Raw genomic sequence first — 20,772 nt, 5'->3', positions numbered from 1 at the left:
CTTATAACATGAAGTCGGGAGATTTCCCCCCCCACCCCATCCCTGTATAACGGCCAGTATTATATCTTGTGACAGATAAACACCACAACAAAAAGTTAAACATTAACTTTTATGTTCAAAACTCTACTGGGCAAGTCTGAGGTTTCTGTTTGGAGACAGGAAGGGCTCTTTTTGTAAGAAGTTATATTTGTTCTTTCTTTTGTTCCACTATACTAGAGTTCTGCCAGTTAAGAACTGTTGTTTGATTTACTTAATGTAGCTCCTAGCACTTCATGACTACACACTAAGTTAGAGGAAATACTGCATGTGGCTCCCTAAGAAAGAAGCCTAAGAAGACCAGATTTTAAAAGAAAGACTGATTAGTCGGTTCTAATTTGTAATTGACATGGTCTGCAGTGAAGACCAAGCTGTTTAGATCTTCTCACATACCATTTGAAAGGTATGCTCTTTGTGAACAAGAGCTGGTGAACCTCAAGAGAATTACCTTCAGCACAGAGGAAAGCAGGAGACATCCAGAGGAGATCTGCAAGCCTCCTTGACTCCTGAGGCAATGGCAATGTCACACTGATATAATTCAAAGATTGTAGCAAAACTTTTCGGAAGGGTTTTTTTTGTTAGATATTAGTTGACGTATTATTCAGAAGACATGCAAGCAGCTCTGCAATACAGAGGCCAGGGCAGCATGCTGTTCTTCTGCAGGTCTGCCTCAATACCGCTGCTCCCTCAATAAGGCAAATACACTAGAACATACCTGCTCTGCTTTCCATTGTCTTTCCAGCTTAAATTTGGATATTAAAACTGTAATTTGACAGCATAATCAGAAGGCAACAAGAAAAAAAGTATTTTTCTAATCATAAGTGTCACAACTGCATTCCTCCCTCTCCTTCATTTTCATATTGTCCTTTTGCAGCATTATTTATACAGTCACTGTTCCTTGGAAAGAGCTCTTCACACCCCAGCACCAGTGCAGCACATCCACTGCTCTCTGTGTAATGCCCTGGCGTAGCAATTAGAGCTGCCCAACAGATTAGCACCATGCATTGTGTTTACCTTGGCTCTCAAGAATCCAGGCTGTGACTGAGCAATCAACGTAGCCTTCAACACTTCCCAAGGTTTTCATTCCCAAAATCTCAGTATTAAACTCATATTCCATAAGAGTATAAAGGGCACAAAGAACTGCTGAGCACTTGCAGACCTAAGCAGACATTAAAAGCTCCCTCCATGTACGGGTACTCAACATATCCAATCTTGGCTTTGAGACCAAGGGACTCAAACCACACATTGATCTGCAGCTTAATATGTACCATCATTACACCTACCTAGACTTTTACAAATTATGTGTCCTCTAACACTTCAGTATTTTGTACTATCTAAAACAAGATTTCCCTTGCATTAATAGTTTCTATCCTCATTCTTCAAAAAAAAAAATATCAAGAATTTGATTGCTAAATGGTAAAAAACCAACAACAAAAATAACCTGAATAGCCCATATAATACCTGAATACTCTGAATAATATCTGAATCTCTCAAAACATGGTAAAAAAGTTTTCTGCCCTAGCCTGAAAAAAGAAAGATGCTCAGTTTGGCTTAGTCAACTGACGTGTTCATGCTACATGTGTTCTATGTGTAGCAAGACATAGTTTACACACCCTTCTATTTTTCTTCCCAGACGCCTTTCCAGGAATATATACAGCAAAAAGACTCATCAACATTTGATACTATTCTTGCTTCAACTTCGACGTTACTCAGCTCTATATTGTACCTGAATTGTCTCATTTAAAGACAACACCCTTCCCATTCAGTCATTGGCTTCAACAAAATATCAAGCTCACTAACTCTACTTTCATCTTTGACAAAAATATGGAATATTTTAGCCAGAAATAGTAGGAAATGACCAGTTCTCTCTTGCCTTCTAAATAAAAAGCCAGAAATTCACTACTGAAATATATGAAGTACTATAAAGCAAAGATTGCTTAACTTTTTAAATATATATTTATATATACACACACACAAAATTATGTTGTCTGAATGGAAAAAACCTGAAAGAAAACAAATCACCATGGAAACAGTGACAATAGACAAAAATAGTGTCACTAGGTTAGGTCAATTTAAATATTTCACTTTCATTACAATGCCCAACACTGAAATACTAGGTTTAACTTGATGTAGTAAGGATTTTTACAGCAAAATATTTGCTCAACAAGCCAAGTGTTTTCTGCATTTACCTGGAAAACCGGCAATGGAATAATCAAGGAGAGACTGGACAGGACACTATTCAGGTAACAGCACAATGCACTATATTAAGCCCCCAAACGACCATGAAGGTGCCTACAAAGTGGGCAGAAGCTCATGAGCTGACAGCATGTCTAGCCCTGGGTGGTGGCCCCCCACCCACCAGCTGAACTAGTGCTCCCAAGGCACCCAGTCACTCCTCTGGGCAGGCGGAGGCCTCCAGACCTACATTATTTCAACACAACTGTACCTGCCAGCACTTTCCAAATCTCATGTTTTAGGGAGAAGCATGGTGACTGCCTGAAAAAGTTCTGGTCTCTCCCTCGGAAACTGAAGAATAAGCACAGGGTCTCCCACAGATGCCCAAGCTCAGCATCTGAAGTTCAACCCATGTGGAAATTACACCGTGGACATCATTCTTCAGTAGTTTCAGATTCACATCACAAGTACATATCAGATGCCTGCATACACAATATACATATAATATACATACAACTGCCAGTGAAAAAGTGTTTTATACTGCAAAAGAAAAGCGTCACCAACACTTACAAAGCCTTTTATTTTCCAAGGTTTAAAGCACATTGCTACTATAACACCAGAAGTAAACACAAAGGTTTTTTTCACTTATGAGGAAGTTATGAGATTATGTTCAACGAAATATCAGAACCAAGCAATGAATGAACTCCAAATATTAGCATCATGTGATTTAACAAAGAATGGAATTGCATCATTACATAGACATACCATTTAAGCACATAAATATCAACAAAACTTCCCCCTTCTTCAAAATATTCTGAAGATCTGGTACATTATACACAAAATTTAGACAAACAGGCTAATTTACTCAAAGGACAAGCGACAGTTTCATGTATTTTCTTCAGAGAAGCAGGATGAAATTGCAGTTCAATGCAGCTGAACCAATGCAGCTCAGGTGGAGCAAAGCCAAGATGCTCACATCAATTTCCTCACAATAACCACCAACATTTTCAATTCAATCACCAGCTGATGCTCAGCATTAAAACAATGTATACATAAGATATTCACAGACACTCCTGTTCCATGATCCAAGAACCAGCACATTCTCGGAAATTAGTTTAAAGTGGCAGTTTTAAGGGCTACCACATGGGCTAAAGCACTGGTATTTTCTTAATGTAACAACACAAGTGTCTTGCAGGTTGCAGAGTTCCTGCAAAACTCAGTACATGGGTGCAGACTGAGGCAGTATTATGGTGCTAAGGAGTTACAACAAGACACTACCCAAACAGTAACTCCTCAAAGCCTACCTCACCTGGAAATTCAGAACTCTTTCCACAGATGATACTGGAAGGTCACTCTCCCTCTCCTCTGGAGCAGTCTCTCTGTTTGGGTTACATGGTCACACTTCTCAACCAAGTAAGAAAGCCACTCCAGAGTCTTTTTGAAGGCAGTAGTAAATTAGTATCAGGTGTCTGGAAATTCAGAAAGCAAGTGTAGCCCAAGGAAGCCCTTCAAGAACTACTTTGCAAAAGCATCATTTATCTGGAAAAGAGTGCCACGCTGCAGGCAGGGAGTATCTGCTGTTTGTCATTCTTACACTTCTTCCCTCTTGGAGGGTCTTCCCTGCAGCAAACCAAATGTAATCGCTCTCAAGACTGAAGTCAGATAACATCTGCTTTATAACCTTAGACACATTCAGGTTCTGCAGCCCATGCTTTCAGCTGCTAAAACCCCTGCAGGTGCACATACACTTGATTCAGCTGCTATTCTGTTTGCTGAATATCTGATATGGCAACACAAACCTGGATTCATATTTACAGTTTACATCCACAGTAAGCAGCTAATGCAGACAAGATTTTAGGTGTAAAATAAGACTTTAAGGGTTTAAGTATGCCAAAGCATAGTGCTGTTTGGTTTTTTTTAAGCAACTGTTCTAATAAAACAAATGTTAGCTCTCCTTACACATTCCTAGCCTCGACTATATCATTACTCTTCATTTCAGCACATTGTAATAAACAAAGCCCCAAGGAATAAGGAAACTGGTGTTTCTCTAGTGCTCTTTCATAGAAAGCTTAAGTCAATTAGGGCGGATTAAAGATTCAAGAAAGCTAAGACATTATACCTGTGCTTCTGCGTATACACTCAGCCAAATTATGATTCTTATGCCACGGAATACTTTACTAGAAGCTATCCCTATTCCACCTACTACTTCAGTTGACACCAGTTTCATTTTTATCTTCAAAGAGACTGCTCTACTACCAAAAAAAAAAAAAATGCATGCATGTGGCTACTTCCAGGCAGTAAACGAACAAGCACTTTAAGATTTATTTTTTTTTTTAAACATTAGAGAACAGTCCTTTGACAAGTATTTTTTGAAAGCCTGCAAAATCAGGAAGCCCACTTCACTACCTTAAAAAAAAAAAAAAAGACAGGTTAGTGGAGGAATCAATTGTCTGCCATTTATTTGCTCAAGCAAAATAAGATCAGTTCCTGGACAGCACTGTTTTACCTGTTGCATGGAAAATTTTTAGCATGCTCTGTGGCAAATACATCAGATAACCGCTGAAGAACCCTTTTTGGCCTATAACATCAACCCTCAAGACTTGCACACAACAGCCCAATTTTGGATATAACACTGCAGATGCATTATGCTTGTCCATCACATTCAGCCTACAATTGATTTTCAATACTTCATATTATTTTTTCTCTACTAAGAGGTATAGTAACATTTCAGGAAAGCCTAGTTGGCTGCAACCTGTTACACTACAGATGTCCTTACTTTACTTCAGCTCAAAATAGCTTCTAGGAAGTACAAGTAATTACTCTAGATCAGATACGTTAACAGATCATTCTATTCAGTTCAAATAAAGAATCAAGTTTAAATAAATAGCTGTACATACGCATTCATTTTATTGTACCTAACAGTTCAGACCTCAGTAGATATTAAGAAAAATTCTTTCAGTTTTTGCTGTAAACTGCTACTTGCAGTTATAATAATCCCTATTGTACTGTATGTATTAAACATACTTTACACTTCTATCTTGTATCCAGGTGGGTTTTTTCCTAATAAAATTTAACCAATTAATATATCCAGTTTGGTTTAATTGGTATCAAATGATCTAACAATACATATTATATTACTTACATTCTTACAGATTTCCTGACACGTCATCTGCCTGACATTCAACTACTTGGCACTAGATGACAGACAGGAATTGCTGTTGCATATGAAGTCACATTTGCCTTCAGATTATGACATTTTCTTTTATCAGGCTAATGTTTCCATATGAGAATTTTCTTACTTTATCTGTTCCTCTACTTCAAGCATCAGCCTTGACTAGCTTTGATGCAATCACAGAGCCTCCTGTCAACTGCTACACCTTCCTCAATGCAACAGACTTGCTCTTCTGATTTATTAAGTCTCTAGGGGCACCAGCTCTTTCCTTCTTTGTCCTAAATTTCCACCACCTTAAGCTCAGAAGTCAGCTACACCAGGATTCAGTTCAGTGTCAAGTGTTGCTTAAGAGCTGTCTCTTGTCTAAAGAGTTAAGTGTTTATAATAAAGACTGCTCTGAGTATCAGCGGTAAGATATGAAGCCTCTTTAGTGTTACTTCTTAAATTCAAGTAGGAGTTAATTCATGTTGCTGCTTAATACAGTCATAATCATTACCTGCAACTACAGCATGAATTGCAAGAGTCTATATAAAGGTATGGAGATGTTAACACATTAACCTGTGTGTGAACTTGATACAGAGCAGGCAGCTGGGTACATGCTCATCCCTAGTTTACCCTGGATAACAGTATGCCCATAATAATTAAGAGATCCACAAGCTCTCTTCATCCCACAGGAAAGAAGCTTCTCCACAAAGAGATAGGAAAATCAGGAAATCCTGCCCTACTTTCTCTTGCTCCAGGACAGAAAAATTTTAAGTCTATGAGCTACCGAGTAAACATTTAGTTACACTCAATCAATACTCCCTTTTAACAAGGGCCAAATTGTTTAAAGTTTGATTTGAATAAGTTATAATACAAGCTATTATGGCAAGATTAACATCAGCATCTGCTCCACCTCTGAGGCACTCTTACTTTCTAGCACTCATAACAGTTACTATAGTACAGCAGTGTTCTAGGGACTTGTAGCACCTTACTGTTTTCAAAGCAGTACAAGTTGAACACTTCATGTACTTAATCTTCAAAAGAACTGTATGTAAGTTTTTAGCTCAAGTCTCACCAGCAAAGTGAGCTTACTAATAATCAGTCAACAAAAGTCAACAGCGAAACATGAAAGTTCAGAAAAAGTAATTTCAAGGAAGAGTTTTTTCCAACTTTTTTTTTTTTTTTTTTTTTTAAGTTTTCCAGCACGCCTGTTGTCCTGTTAGGGTATAAACACACATTGTATAATTATGATGCCCATCTTCTACTGCAACACTCAAAATATGAAACTCAAGCCAGGAATGACACCAAGAAATAACATCTCTCCACTGTTATAGTACCTAAGACTTCCCTCAAAAGGATACTCATCTAAGAATAGCGTTGCTTGTCTTTTTTTGAGGACTTTTCCCATCTTGATAACCATAATCTTAAAAAGTAGGAAGCACATTGCAATCTTTAAACAAATCGATTTGCAAACACATTGTTAAGCCTTCAGAGGCAATTTTATTTGGAAACAGGGTTGATCAGATGAGCACCCACATACTCTCAGTCAGTTCCACATACTCTCCTTCCTCCCCTCACTGGTGATGAAAAATGTCTGGATAAGATCCTTAACAGTTTGGTCTTTGAACCATCAACAAGAAAGCCACGTTTCTGCAGGTGACTGACTGGTGACTATTGGATAGGCAGCCAGAAAGAAAACTCTGTGATCAGAAACATACACCTGAAACAGTACAAAGCTACTACAAAGGGTTTTTTTCATCATAGGAAGTCTTCTGCCTTGCAGAACAAATGCAACATGAGAAGAGTGCCCCTAAATCTTGTACCATAGCATCTGTAGCTTTGACACCATTTCAAACACTACAGGAAGGATACAACAGGGGTAACGAACAAAAGTTGTGCTTAAGGTACTTTTGGCTGCAGCTTTGCTAGGAAAAATTAAACTAATAGTTCAAGAGGCAGAAAAGCTGAATCATCATCATCAGAGAATGCAAGAAAAAAGCATCTGGGTTTGGATTATCCTAATATTGCTGATAAAAGCCACACAGCACCACTGTACCTATCTACGGGCCAGTTATTTTTACCAGATTTTTCAGTCAACCTTCTAGGTCTCATGAATAGATCAACCAGCTCCAGATTAGCTGGAAGTCACTAGAACAGGACTCGGGTGATCATCACATGCTGCCTCCAAATCAGTATAGACAACAGAATTGTCTTTCTCCCCCATCACTCACTTCAAAATCTGCATATTATCCTGAAACACAAACTCCACCTAGACCCTCACACCCAAGCTATATTAAAGTATCAGTTTTCACATGCAATATCTCAAACATGTTTCAACCACATTTCAGACGTTTAGCAGGAATCTTAAGACAGAGATACAGCTCTTTAAAGTTCTTTTGTTTCTATACATGCAAAAAAAATGGGCTCTAGGTACAAAGACAGTTCTATCTAAGGTGCAGACCAAGCTTTCCAGCAGCTCCCTTACTCCCATGGCAAAATAGCCAGCAGTTGTATCATTTTGATCATAAGCTCCTTGAAGTAACACGATTTTTATGCTTAATCCAGAACAAATTATTTAGAGTATAAATAGCAATCCATTATGATCTTATAGGGAATCCTAATATGGAAGAGCAATGTCAATAACTTGTAGAAGCACAGGTGTTAAGTTCACTATGCCTGTGTTTCCACAGAGAAAGAAGCTATCCTTCAGGTCACATGCATCTTCACAAAAGCCTGTTTCACCTGCTCTTCAAAGATGCAATAACTGGCTGTAGAAGTTACACAATACTCCATTTAAAATAAAACCCTGAAAAATAGCTAAACTGATATTTTTTTCAGAAACAGTAATTTCTTCCTAAATTCAAACCAAAGAAAAACTCACTATGGAAGGCAACAATTTTGGAATGACTCATTTCTTTAGTGAGCAGCACTGTTTGACACACCTCCTGCAAGAGCATCAAATCCTCCTTAGTGAGAACTAAAAGATTTCAAAGTTGTTAACATTTGACTACATGCCCATGACATCCCAGTCCTCCCAAAGCATGCAAGCTCAGCTTGTGGCCCTGAGCCACAAATGGCCTGTTAGAATAATTCAGACTGTCCCTTGTTCTCTTCTTGAGAAAAGCTGAGAGCAAACCATAGGCTGAATGAATTTTCCTCAAAGGAGGAACAACTCTTTCACCTACTGCTTGCCCTATTTGCCTCTTTACCATCTCCATACACAAACATACAAGTCCCTGTACGCAGCTCGATGGAGAGCAGTAGGTTGTCTATAACCTAAACGGTAATATGCTCTTACTGGACAGCACACCAACACACATATAGACAATCCATATCCGAGAAAGGGGAAATCAGGAAGCAAACAGAAGTCCACCCGAGCAGAAAGGTGGGCCTCACGATGATAAGTTACATGAAACTATATCATGGTACTATAATTGTAGTGTTTAAGAGATTCTACTAGAAATACAAATCCAAGAGCCAGTGAAACAATTTGACTATATGTATTCCTTTGGTCTCAGGTGACTTGAGATTCCTTACTACTAAATACAATCAGAAGCAGAAAAGTTAGTTAATATGCTTAAAACTATTAATGTTTAAGAAACCTGAGTTAGAGCCTAACACGAGTACATTTTTGGCAGTATTCATGTAAGGTGAAGGTTTCACGTGTCTGCAAAGACAGGACTGAAAGCCCATACACAAACCTTGCTCCTCACACGTGCTACGTTCTTCACTGTAGCAGCCTCAAAGTATTTTACAAACACCGAACCTCTTTCCCCAGTTATCAGGGTGCCTAGGAACGACTTTCCATTTTAAGAGAACGCCACTCACTACAGACACAAGGAAGAGGCTGCAAACCACCTTCCCTCCGTTTCATCCGGTCCCTGCAGCGGCGAACCGCTTCAGCACTTTACCCGCGGTTGGGCTCCTCCTCCTCCCCGCCGCTGCCTTCCCCACATCTCCCAGCCCCGTTAACCCCGCACCTCCCCGCGGGGCCTCTCCCGGGCCCCGTCAGCCCACGCCCGGCCCCAGGCGGGAGAGAGACGGCTCTCCGCAGCGCAGCCTGCCCTAGCGCCGACCCGCACCGACAGCCGGCGGCTCCGGGAGCCCGCCCAGCACGGCACGCACCCCTCCCCCCGGCGCGGCCCGGGACCCGCTGCCCCGCGGGGACCCCAGCCCGCACCCACCGCTTCTTCGGGATGGAGCCGGAGGCCGGCCCGGCGGAGCCCCCCTGCGCCTTGCAGGGGTTCGGGGAGAGCGCTTCCCGCTCCGCCGCCCGCGGCGAGCCCCGCAGGTGCCCGGAGATGATGCGCAGCCGCCGCCGGGCGGAGGACGGCGACCCGCCGCCGCCGCTTCCCGCTGCCTCCTCAGCCGCCGCCGCCATCGCGCTTCCGTGTTGTGCCGCCGATCGCCGCCGGGTGAGAGGTCGGGGGAGCGGAAGGCGCCTCCCGCCGCTCCCCTCAATATGGGCCGTCCCGGCATGCACTGCCGCCCGCGAGCCTCCCGCCCCTCCCAGCCCCGCCTCGGGGCAGCGGTTGGGCGCGCGGCCGCGGGAGGCGGCCGCGGCCCCCTGAGGCGAGGGAATGCCCGGCCCCGGCAGCTGAGGCGGGACCGGGCGGCCCGCCCTGTGCCCCCACACCGCCCCGCTCGACTGTTCGGAGCGACGGAGGACGCCTGTGTCGCCAGAGCTTCGAAGCCGAGGCCTGGTTGCCATCAGCGGCCGCGCGGCCCGCTAGAGTAACTGCCGGCCTCAGCAGTTCAGGGCTTACGTGACCAAACAAGGAAGAGAAAGGGAGGGGGAAAAAAAAGCTTTATTGGAGATTTCTCACATCTTGTGATACAATTATCGCCCCGTTAGAGCTCTAAACAGATTTGAGGGAACACAAAGGTGTGTGTTCTATTAAAGATTGCCTAAGTTAATGATGAAATGCTAATTAATGGCAATAATATAGGTGGGTTACTTAAGACATAGGTTGTTGAGGTGACAAATAATCCTACAGGAATTAGAGATTCTATCATTACTGTTGACAGGGGCACAAGGCCCCAGTGATGGGAGGGCTGCTGAGCCAGGTGCCTCTGCCTGTGTAACCGGACTGATCATCCCACGCCATGCATTGCTAGAAGAGAGGCTCCAGGCGCCCAATGATCCACCTCCCACCAGTAAACCCACACCACGAAATGAAGGCTGACTGGTGGGAATATATCCCTTTCTGGAGCACCTCTCTTATGAGGGAAGTCTAAGAGACCTGGGTCTGTTTAGCTTGGAGAAGATTGAGAGGGGATCTTACCAATGCTTATAAATGTCTAAAGGACGGGTGTCAAGAGGATGGGGCCAGGCTCTTTTCAGTGGAGCCTAGCGACACGACATGGGGCAACAGGCACAAACTTGAACACAGGAAATTCCATCTCAACATGAGGAAAATCTTTACTTTGAGGGTGGCAGAGCACTGGAACAGGCTGCCCAGAGAGGTGGTAGAGTCTCCTATAGAGATATTTAAAACTCACATGGATCTGATCCTGTGCAACTGCTCTAGGTGAACCTGCCTTAGCAGGAGATTGGACTAGATGATCTCCAGAGGTCCCTTACAACCCCTACTATTCTGTCATTCTGTAGCAGGGACAGCCATCCCTGGGTACAGAACTGTCAATCCTGACCATGTTTGAGCCTTGTGTGAACAGCTGGGATTCACCCTCTAGCATCACTTTGAAGACGGAAAAGAACTGGGATTTAAGGGGAGATACAGACGTGATGCCAACCCCAGGTGCCGCCTGCTACTAGGAATCATCCTGCACTGGAGGGTTTTGGTCAGCTTTGAATTTCCGCTCAGGAAAAGATGTGGAAACTGGAAAGACTTTAAAGGAGAACAGATGAGAAGAGGTTTTTTTTCATCAGAGAATGAAAACAAACTGCATCCCTTAAAGAAGACTAAGGAAGATAGGGTTTCAGTCTTCAAATATGTAAAAGGCTGCTATGAAGTGAAAGGGAGTAGTCAATCTGCTCTTCATGTCCCGGCTATGTTGGTGAGAATGAGCTCAAACTGCAAGATATAACTTGAGTATTAGCATTGGACTACTTCCTAATGGCAGTGAAAATCAAAAACTCTTGTAGTCTGCCTAAGTAGAGACTGAAGTCACCTTCATTAGACAGTGTTAAGAACAGACAACATATGTCTATCAGAGACCGTATGGTTATATATATAGTGTGTGTATATATATATACACACACACTATATATATATAAGCTATATATATAGTGTGTATATATATATACACACACACTATATATATATAAGCTATATATATAGTGTGTATATATATATACACACTATATAAATGCCCTTCTGCTCAGGGCAAGGTGATGGGCTAGATGACCTACTCATATTAATTCCAACTGTTTTCCTGTGATGTGAAATACCTTACACTGGTGAAGCCTACTCAGTTTTCACACAGGAGCTACTTCTGTGATTAACTTTTGCAGTTTGATGGTGACGATCAGTTTTGGGGAAATCTTGAAGTGCGATGCTAGTATCTGTGCAATTACTAATACTTTCATAATGACATTTTGCCTATCATTGTTGATTGATTTGTTCATTCCTTCCTTATACGTCCCTATGCTTGTTATGTCACGTATATGAGATAAAATCACATGAAAATTCATAAAACTCTTGCCCTCTTTCCAGTCTCTTTCAGGGACCTATTTCTCCCATGATACTTCAACGTGATACCTTTCCGTTAGCTAAGCAACTAGCAGAAAGTTCTCCAGGGAGCAGCATCTTGCCGAAAATTCTCCAGGGAGCAGTATATAGTGCACAAGCAGTGAGTCTTTGTTTCAGTTCCCTACTTCACATGCAATATTGATGCCTCTTTGGGCATATAGCTTCCCCTATATAAACCAGGGATAACAGTATCTCCCTGGAGAGACTGGTTTGAAGATAAATACACTAAGCACTGTGTGACAGTACAGGATCAACCCCTGTAAGACCTACTGATGAAAAGCAGTACATAAAAGCCAACCAAGTATTATTACTATTTGTTTTGCTTTTATTCTCACTGTTGTTAATTTATTTTATGCCCTTTGTGTACTTTGACTAGAAAATAGCCTGTAATTTTCCTGGGGCAGGAATTGCACTAGTTGCAATGGGGTCTTAGCTTTAGGTTAGGTTTCTGGTATTACTGCAACATAAACAGCTGTTCAGGCAGTGTGATAGTTTGCTTATGGAGTTAAATTTCCCCCCTGTGAATAATTTGTATACTACTTTGTGGATTAACTCATGTATATCCACATTTAACTGTCTGCTGCTGTGGAGGCAGCCTGTAGGGAGCAAACATGGGTCTCTTGACGGAATTTCCATTCGCATTGTTTACTGAAGTTCTGGATATAGCTGGGGGTGACTTTAAGTCACAGTTACCTAAATCTTTCCACATTGCTGAATGCTGGCAAAGAGATAGTAAATTCATTGTAGTAGGTTTCAGATTTTTCTATAATGTTTCTTTGTCCCACAGTCACTTGTAAAGAACAATAATGAGCCCATTGCTTATTTATTTGATCCTAATCATAGAGGTTGTCAGTAAAAAATTGAATTCAACTGGTATCTGATAAGCAATATTTGTCACCACCTCAGAACTTAATTCTCCCGAAAGTTCCCAATTAATTTTCAAGTGTGTCTGTGGCTGCCACTAGAGGTGTGGTGATATGGTTTGGAAACCAGTGAGAGCACTTGTATTACACAGAGCAAAGGTACAGCTGAGTGACACCTTGGTTTTGCGCAAGAGGGATCTTTGCTTACAGCAAGAATGTTGAGTTCCTGACAGTGCTCTGCATGCAATCCTCAGCTCCCTTGGAAGGATGGCAATCTTCATAAACAGAGGCAGTAACATAATATACTGCAGATCGTGAGGTCATTGTTTTTAATCATTTGTCTAAAGTGAACCACTGTCATATTTTCAAAAAAGATGTCTATTTGATTCATATAAAGTCTATCTGGTAAGTAGAAGTGCTGAAAAGAAAATTTAGGAAACACAATTTTGAAAGTAACTTGGTTATGACAGCAAAGAGAACTGATTTCAGCAATAATACCAGCAGATCTACAGTGTGGTAGTTTGAAGTATGCTAATAGTTCCCAAGCCAAAGAGGCAGCGTTCGCAGTTCCGTGAGCTGTCCTTCTCACATACCTGAGTGCATCTGCAAGCGTGAGTGAGATGCCAGCTCAACATGACACTCCTTATGTCATTAAAAACCTGCATTTCCAGAATGCTGCACATTGGCATTTTCAAGAAACATAGTTATAAAGAGAGTTTACATTGTAATACAAAATAAAGTATCCAAAATACTTTAAACTTTCAAAGAGGTCTTCATAGCAAGGTGTCTCAGAGTTCTGTTATGCAGTAGTTACGTGGGAGAGCAGAGAAGGAACCTGCTGCTCCAGACAAACACTATGCTCTGGGGCAACCCATACGCAGGCTGTGAAAAGAAAAGACTTCTGATAAATTTTCTTGCCTTGAATGAAGTTCTTCAACAGATTGTTGAAAATCACCTAATGTAGCATGAGAACCCTTGAGATGTAGGTATCAGATGTGGAACATTAATTGATAGGATACATATCCAGCCTTGGAAGCTTTAGCAACTTACAAGTTGCTGAAATAGCAACTGTACACACATCTAGAAGAGAAAGTAGAGTACTATATTCAACTTAAACCGTAAAAAGAATTTTGAAAAATTTCAAAGAAGTCCTATTGAAACCTATGAAAGTTCCTCGCCCCAGCTGAAACTAGCAGGAATTGCCAGTATCATAGTACGTGCCTGTGCTGTTCCTTTACAAAGTAACAGAAAAAGGTTGTGAGATTTTTTATTTCTTTTTATTTTTTGCTTTTATAGTAGCACATGTTTGAGTTGTGAGATAATTCTTAATTCATCTCACTGCTTCTGAGGGCAACAGAATAACATTATCATAATAGTAGCCAATGAGAAACTGAACCTAAAGAATCCTTTGGTATTGGGAAATTAGAAACTAACTTTTTCACTCATCTTTATTTCACGGCACCACTTGCAAAGTTAAAGCAGAAAGTAACGCCTACTTGAATAAGGTGTGTTTTAGATTTTCTTGCTTTCACCAGTTCAATTATTATTCAGATGTGATTGACACTAATATATTAGAACACCTTTTTGTTCTGTAGCCCAGTACAAAAAGCCACCACCTACAGAAAAGGTGGGGTTTTGGCTGCCCTAGGTACAGGATGGGTGTGGGACTTCCACAGCTGAATCATGGGCTCAGAAGAAGCTGATGAGGCAACAAAAGGGGGAAAAGGGCATAAGCCCTTGAGATCACCTCTGAATTAGTCATTTTTTTCACCAGAGAAAAAAAAAGGAAAAGAAAACTTACACCCATTAATGAACATGTCATTCAACACCAAGTAATTCATGCTCTGGGAGGAGTTTTGTTGATGTTTGAATGTTTTCATGAAAGGGGCCAGCCAATTTGTCTAAGACCTACTTAGGCTTTATGCCATTTTTACGGAGTCAGCAGAGGCCCTGGGGAAAAGACACCACATCCATCCATCCATCCACTGCCAGCTTATGGCAATAGGAGGCTCAGCTTGCAGGTCTCAGTACCACAGAATGAGAGAGGCCCAGTTCTCAGAGCTTACAGCTAGTGAGAAGCCTGCAGGACCTCAAGCCATTGGCAAGGATCAGTCTGGATTTGGAAATGTTACACAAGGACAGGAGGAGCTGAAACTATGAAGAAGGTGATAAAAGCCTGCAGAGCATAGGCCTTGAATGAAACCTCCTATCTAGGGATCTCCAACTAGAATCTGACCTTTTTTTATATGGAAAAGGTTAGTGGCCAGCATGTTCTCTCTTTAAACATACAAAGAAATACAGATTTTTTGTACATGGTGGTCAGCTCTCTCCTGATAAAGAGAGAAAGTATCAAAGATAATCAACAATTTCAGCTTTCCGTCAACAAGATGATCTGAACAGCTTAGACATGCTAGAGTTTAGAAGTAAGTCTGTATCTGAACAAGAGCTAATCACTGAGAAGCAAGTGCTAAATCCTTGTCCGTAATATATTGACTCCTGCATATTGACACTCTGTGAAACTGCTGTGACTTCACTAAGCCTTCCCCTGGTACACCAAGGCAGAGTTATTAGTAATACATTATTATTGTCTATGTACTAGTAATAACTCCAGATGTGACTTTTCTGTTTATCACATTTTGCATGAACAAACGATACTTGCTAAATTGTTAGCTGTATGCATGGATGAGTTTGTGCATTAATCAATTCAAGGTTGGCCTTTGCAAACTGAATAAGACACATTTCTACTTGTTTCTTCTATTTACTTTTGCTAGTAACCAGTTAAACTCTATCACTGGTAGGAATAGTGGCAGATATGTTTATCAATGTAGATGCTTCGCGGTTTCTCAGTGAACTCATTTCACCTTCTTCATTCTCCTGTAATGAAGTATGCTGCATCCAAATAACTGAAAGGAAGAAAGGCAAGCTTCCTAGAACACTCTGTGTAGAGAAGTATAGCCCTGCCCAGTTTCAACTCTTCCACAATGTATGCCAAAAGCCCATCAAGAAAAAGCTATCATATTTATTTATTGAGGTAATTCAGTAAACCCAAACATAGTTACCACATCTGGCTTCCCACGGCTTTGTCAGTGAGAGTAAGCATAATTTGACATTTACAGACACTTAGCTTTCAAGGTGCGTATCCCAAAGGAGCTCCAGTGTGGTTTGCACGCTCTTTTTTAGTGCCCCAAGACTTTCTCTCCTTCCCCTTTTTTAAGAGAGCTGTCAATTAAAGTGAAATGTAACTGCCCAGCATGACAAGGGAGCTTCTGTTGAAACTATTTGCCTCTACACTTTCCTGGCTGTTGCAACTCCTGTACTTGGTGCCTTGGTGACTCCATCTCATAACTGTTCTCCATTCTCTTCATTTACTTTCAGAACATCCATTTTTCATTACAGCTTTATTTCCTCCTGTGGAGGAGTCTGGCAGGAAGTGTTGCAACTCTGAAAATCCCCTTTTGAGAAGGAGCTTTGCCATTCTCAACCCAGTTTATTAATTTCTCCTGAATAGAGTTAGTAATTTCCTTTTGAGACATTTAATTAATATAATTATGATACTCTCCTCATTTGGATAGTCATGTATTTTTGGAAAGGAAACATGCCCTTCTATATTTTCCCAAAATATATTGCTTTGATAGCCAGCAGACAGCAGAGAAATGTTCCATGGGGAACTGAGGCAGGAGAAGCTGGATGTAGTAAACATTACTCAAGTTCAACAGTTTGTCCTGATAATCCTATATCCTGGCGCTCTCCTGTCCCGTGTGCTCTAATGTGTATGGAATGTGAGATGAACTCAGGATACTGCTAGGATCTCTGTGTACATCCGGCCTTCTGGGGAGATTGTATTATAGCATTTTATTAAATAATCCATTCTAAGTATGCAGTTTGATGCATTAAAATTCTTGCACTAAAATTCTCACAATTTGCCACAATTTCTCAGAGTTTAGAGGAGGGAGAAGAAATGACCTGATAACGGCATTTGCTTAATTCTGTGTTTCCCTTGCTTATGTCCCTAGACATATCATTGGTTCTAATAACCATTGTTTTACTCCTAGGGGTATATAACATATACACTGTATTGTGGAAGAGAAAGTTGCTTGGGTTTTAATTAGAAACTCAATTCCTGTGTATCCTTTTGAGAAGATTGTGGATGTGACAAGAGCTCTACAACTTCTGGATGAGAAATAGCATCTCAGGAGAAATACAAGGGTATGGAGCGGGCTGATTGTGCTTGAATTTTTACTTGCTTAATTAAAATACAAAAAAGGTGCTGATGAAAAGCCTAGTGTATTTGTGCAGTTCTTGACTGAATCTTATTACAGAATTCTTTACTGCTGGAGAATGGACATTTATGAGATAGCTTAGCAGAAGTGTTTGATATATTTCAGTTAAAGCTGTAACACAACTGTTGTGGCTATCTCAAAAAAAAAACTTTTCCTAGGTCAGATAGCAAGGCAGCTTAACAAACAAATCAGCTATTGCAAATCCTTCCTCGGAGTTTAATGAGAAGGAACAATATCTTCTTGTGGCTATTACATTTTAGACAATTACCCGAGTATGCTCTAGGGAATACCAAGGTATGCAACATCAGACACACAATTAAGCAATGTAATTGCGTAAACACCGTATTCGTGACAGGCAGAGTGTTTGAATAGACCATGCAAAAACTATTCCCAAATGGAAGCTGACAAATAATCAGGTGACTCTTTAAAATGAACAAAACACTCTTTATTCTGATATATGCAGGCACCCATATGCTTTTATAATTCAGATCCGTAATCTTTCAACACACAGCTAAGGATGAATACCATCCCTGCCATTAAAGTCTGCTAGGGAGTGTGGGTTAAGCTGTGTCCTCATGTCCTGCAGCAGATTTGCAGTTTATGCACTAAGTTAACATGCACTCTTACCCAAACAGCCACCGTTCTACCGATCCACTGTATCACGGAATCACGGAATCACGGAATCTTCAGAGTTGGAAGGGACCTCTAGAGATCATCTAGTCCAACTCCCCTGCTAGAGCAGGGTTGCCTAAAGCACATCCCTCAGGGCTGCATCCAGGCGGGTCTTGAAAATCTCCAGAGAAGGGGACTCCACAACCTCCCTGGGCAGCCTGTTCCAGTGCTCTGTCACCCTCACTGTAAAGAAGTTTTTCCGTGTATTTGAACGGAACTTCCTATGTTCTAGCTTGTGCCCATTGCCCCTTGTCCTGTCGCTGGGAACCATTGAAAAGAGCCTGGCTCCGTCCTCCTTAAACCCACCCTTTAGGTACTTGTAAACATTAATCAGGTCCCCCCTCAACCTTCTCTTCTCCAGGCTAAAGAGTCCCAGCTCTGTACTTGTGTCTTTGTTTAGCCCTCAGTGATATTCACTTCCCTCTTAGTCTATTCCCCCAAATTTTCCTGCAATGCTGTATTACTCCTTCTAGTTTGGCCCAGCTTCCCTCTGCATTGCCAAATCAGAGGCGCCTTCTGACAAATCAAAGATGCTTTCCCTGTATGTACTAACTAGATATAGGGGAATAATAATTCACCTTCATTTGTAGAGACATGCTCAGGATGGTTAGTTTAGAAAGATGTTAAAGAATACATGCAAAGATGATGAGAATAGATAAGAGTCAGGCAGAGTGTAGACAGAAACAGGTGGTCATATTGGACATTTAATGGTCTTTCCATGTGCTGTGCCAAGAGGGGATCAAGCACCCTAAGCAATTTTATAGCAAGATAGTGGATGCAAATGGAACACCCAGCAATGGCTTTTTATGTGCTCGTGCCACAGAAAACTTCAGCAGGAGACGGCCAATGCCGTGAGCACAAGATCTTCTGTATCCTTGTACCAGGTTTCTTTTGTACCTCTGCTGTTTCTCAAGGAATGGAGTAATGGGAAGGAGGAATTGGCAGTCAGTGAAAGAGGAACTGGAAGCATAGAGCTGTGAACAGGGAACTTAACCACAGGCTGGGGAGCACCACCCACCATGTGGTGTTGCACTCATAGCTAACCGCAGCAGAAAGGGAGTGATTTCCTGGTTTACATTGAGCTAAATTATCATGCCAGTACTATGCCACTTGTGTTTTGTTTGGGACAGAAGCATGCATCTCCCACACCTCATTTTCATTCTCCTTTTCCTGGACCTGGATATAAGATCTTCAGTTTTGCCCCATCTGAGAAACAAAAATCCGGAAGGAGGTGACAGGCTGAAGTAATAATAATGAGATCAAGTAGTAAATCAAGGAAGCTTGAACAAATGTAGCTAATTGAGTCATTCTGTGAAACAAAACAAACATTGATTCAACTATAATTTAGGCTGTGGAATCAAAGGCAGCTGAACAGAATATTTGTATGAGTAAAAGCAACGCTTCTGCTCAGATGCAAATCTGTTGCAGTTTTTAAAATACAGTTTTAACATCAGAGATGCTAGTAAAAAGGGATGATTTTCAGGATTTTGCAAATTACAGCACAGTATATTAAGAGGAATGAGTGGCAATTTATCTGAATATGCAAGGCTATAAACTGGAGCAGTTCAGCAGCTGCTCCACAGTCAGCTAAACTGTCTTTGTGATGAGAGCGAGAGCCTCCTGGAGAAGGGCAGGGTGGACAGTCATGGGTAGGAAACGTTAAAAAGCATCATTAAGTAAGCGAGCACTGCTAGAGCAGGCTGAATCATGAGAGTTACTATCAGGCAGGCTGGCAGTCTTTCTCCCTTTTATTTTTGGAATTATTGTTTATTTGTTGATTTAACTTTTTAAAATTTTGTCTCCTTCCTGATGATGATGTGATTTGAATTCATCTACATATTTGATTATTGTATTCTAGAAGTTTAATTAAGGATATAAAATTAAGGCATAGCTTCAGCTTGTCCTGAGGAATTTGCACCAGCAGGGCACCTTAAATGCTCCTATTGCTGCTGCCTTGCCAGACCTGAGGACTCCAGTCTCGGGCACTGTCAAGGCAATGCTGTTCACCAGTGCTTTGTTTCAACAGAGAAATGTGGTGCATACAAGGGATAACAAAGGCAGCTCCTTTTTTGAAGAACACAAAATAGATTAAGCTGGTCTCAGCTGAAAAGGATGCCATCAATTTAGACAGCAGCCTGCTCTTTCAGCTGAAAACATGGGAAATGGAGCAGCACAAATGGGTGAACTGCTTGATTCTCCAAAATATTTGTGAGATAATTAATCTCTACTGCTTTCTTTCTTTGATAGGGGACCAGCTTACTGCTCCATTACATGCAATGATATTGCTGAAGAAGGTAGGCATTTTCAAATGAGAGAAAACCAGAATTTATTTTCTCCTTAACACAACATTCTTTGTGTGCTGAGAAGTAAAAAAACAAACTGTCCTTGTGTTCATGGCTCCTCAGCACTGCAGCACTGGAAGTTTAGGGGCAAAGGAACAGTTGTAAAACAGAAAGTGGGGGCAAAGAAAGCAGTGCCAAACTTTGAGGGAGAAAGTACTACTGTAAATATACCTAATGACGACGCATAAAAAGAAGTACTGAGTGATTCCTCATGCTCTTGTGAACTGAAAGCAGTTTGGTGAGAAACCTCAGGGCAATCATTCCCAAGCTTGCTGGAACAGCAAGACTCCAGGATAATAGTGTTGGCTCCCCTGCTAGAGCACTCCCTCCTGGCCAATGTATGGATTAGTTTTAAGAGGGCCATTAAGGATAATAGTACAACCTTGTGACTGAAGGAAGAATAAAACCATGATAATAAATTTGGCAGAGGGAGAGTTAGAAAATTGAGACATTTATCAGGACGATTGTCTTGCTGTGACAATAGTAGTACTTACCCTGGACATCTTGGTACAAAGCAGCTTGGGCCAAGAGCATTAA

At 41.3% G+C, this 20,772-nt stretch overlaps 1 protein-coding gene across 7 annotated transcripts in view; it reads right to left on the bottom strand.

Annotated features, from left to right (window-relative positions):
- The window catches only part of AGPS (alkylglycerone phosphate synthase), an 89,500-nt gene that overhangs the window by 49,753 nt on the left and 18,975 nt on the right, over positions 1 to 20,772 (bottom strand). For 2 of the 7 annotated variants that reach the window (XR_008467586.1, XM_054207757.1), the window contains exon 1: positions 9,550 to 9,795. The exons of 4 other annotated variants lie outside the window; for them this stretch is intronic. Coding sequence is in view for 1 of the 3 variants with exons in the window: in XM_054207757.1 (XP_054063732.1) it covers positions 9,550 to 9,746 (197 nt within the window). In the remaining 2 variants the exon portion in view is untranslated. Of the gene's footprint in view, positions 1 to 3,520; positions 6,455 to 9,549; positions 9,796 to 20,772 lie in introns of those variants that run through there. One more of the 7 variants, XM_054207763.1, reaches the window with a different exon arrangement.

Source organism: Rissa tridactyla, chromosome 7 (assembly GCF_028500815.1).
Source record: "Rissa tridactyla isolate bRisTri1 chromosome 7, bRisTri1.patW.cur.20221130, whole genome shotgun sequence".
NCBI lineage: Eukaryota > Metazoa > Chordata > Aves > Charadriiformes > Laridae > Rissa > Rissa tridactyla.
The sequence above is the reverse complement of the archived record's forward strand: the minus strand, read 5'-3'. Positions and strand labels throughout refer to the sequence as shown.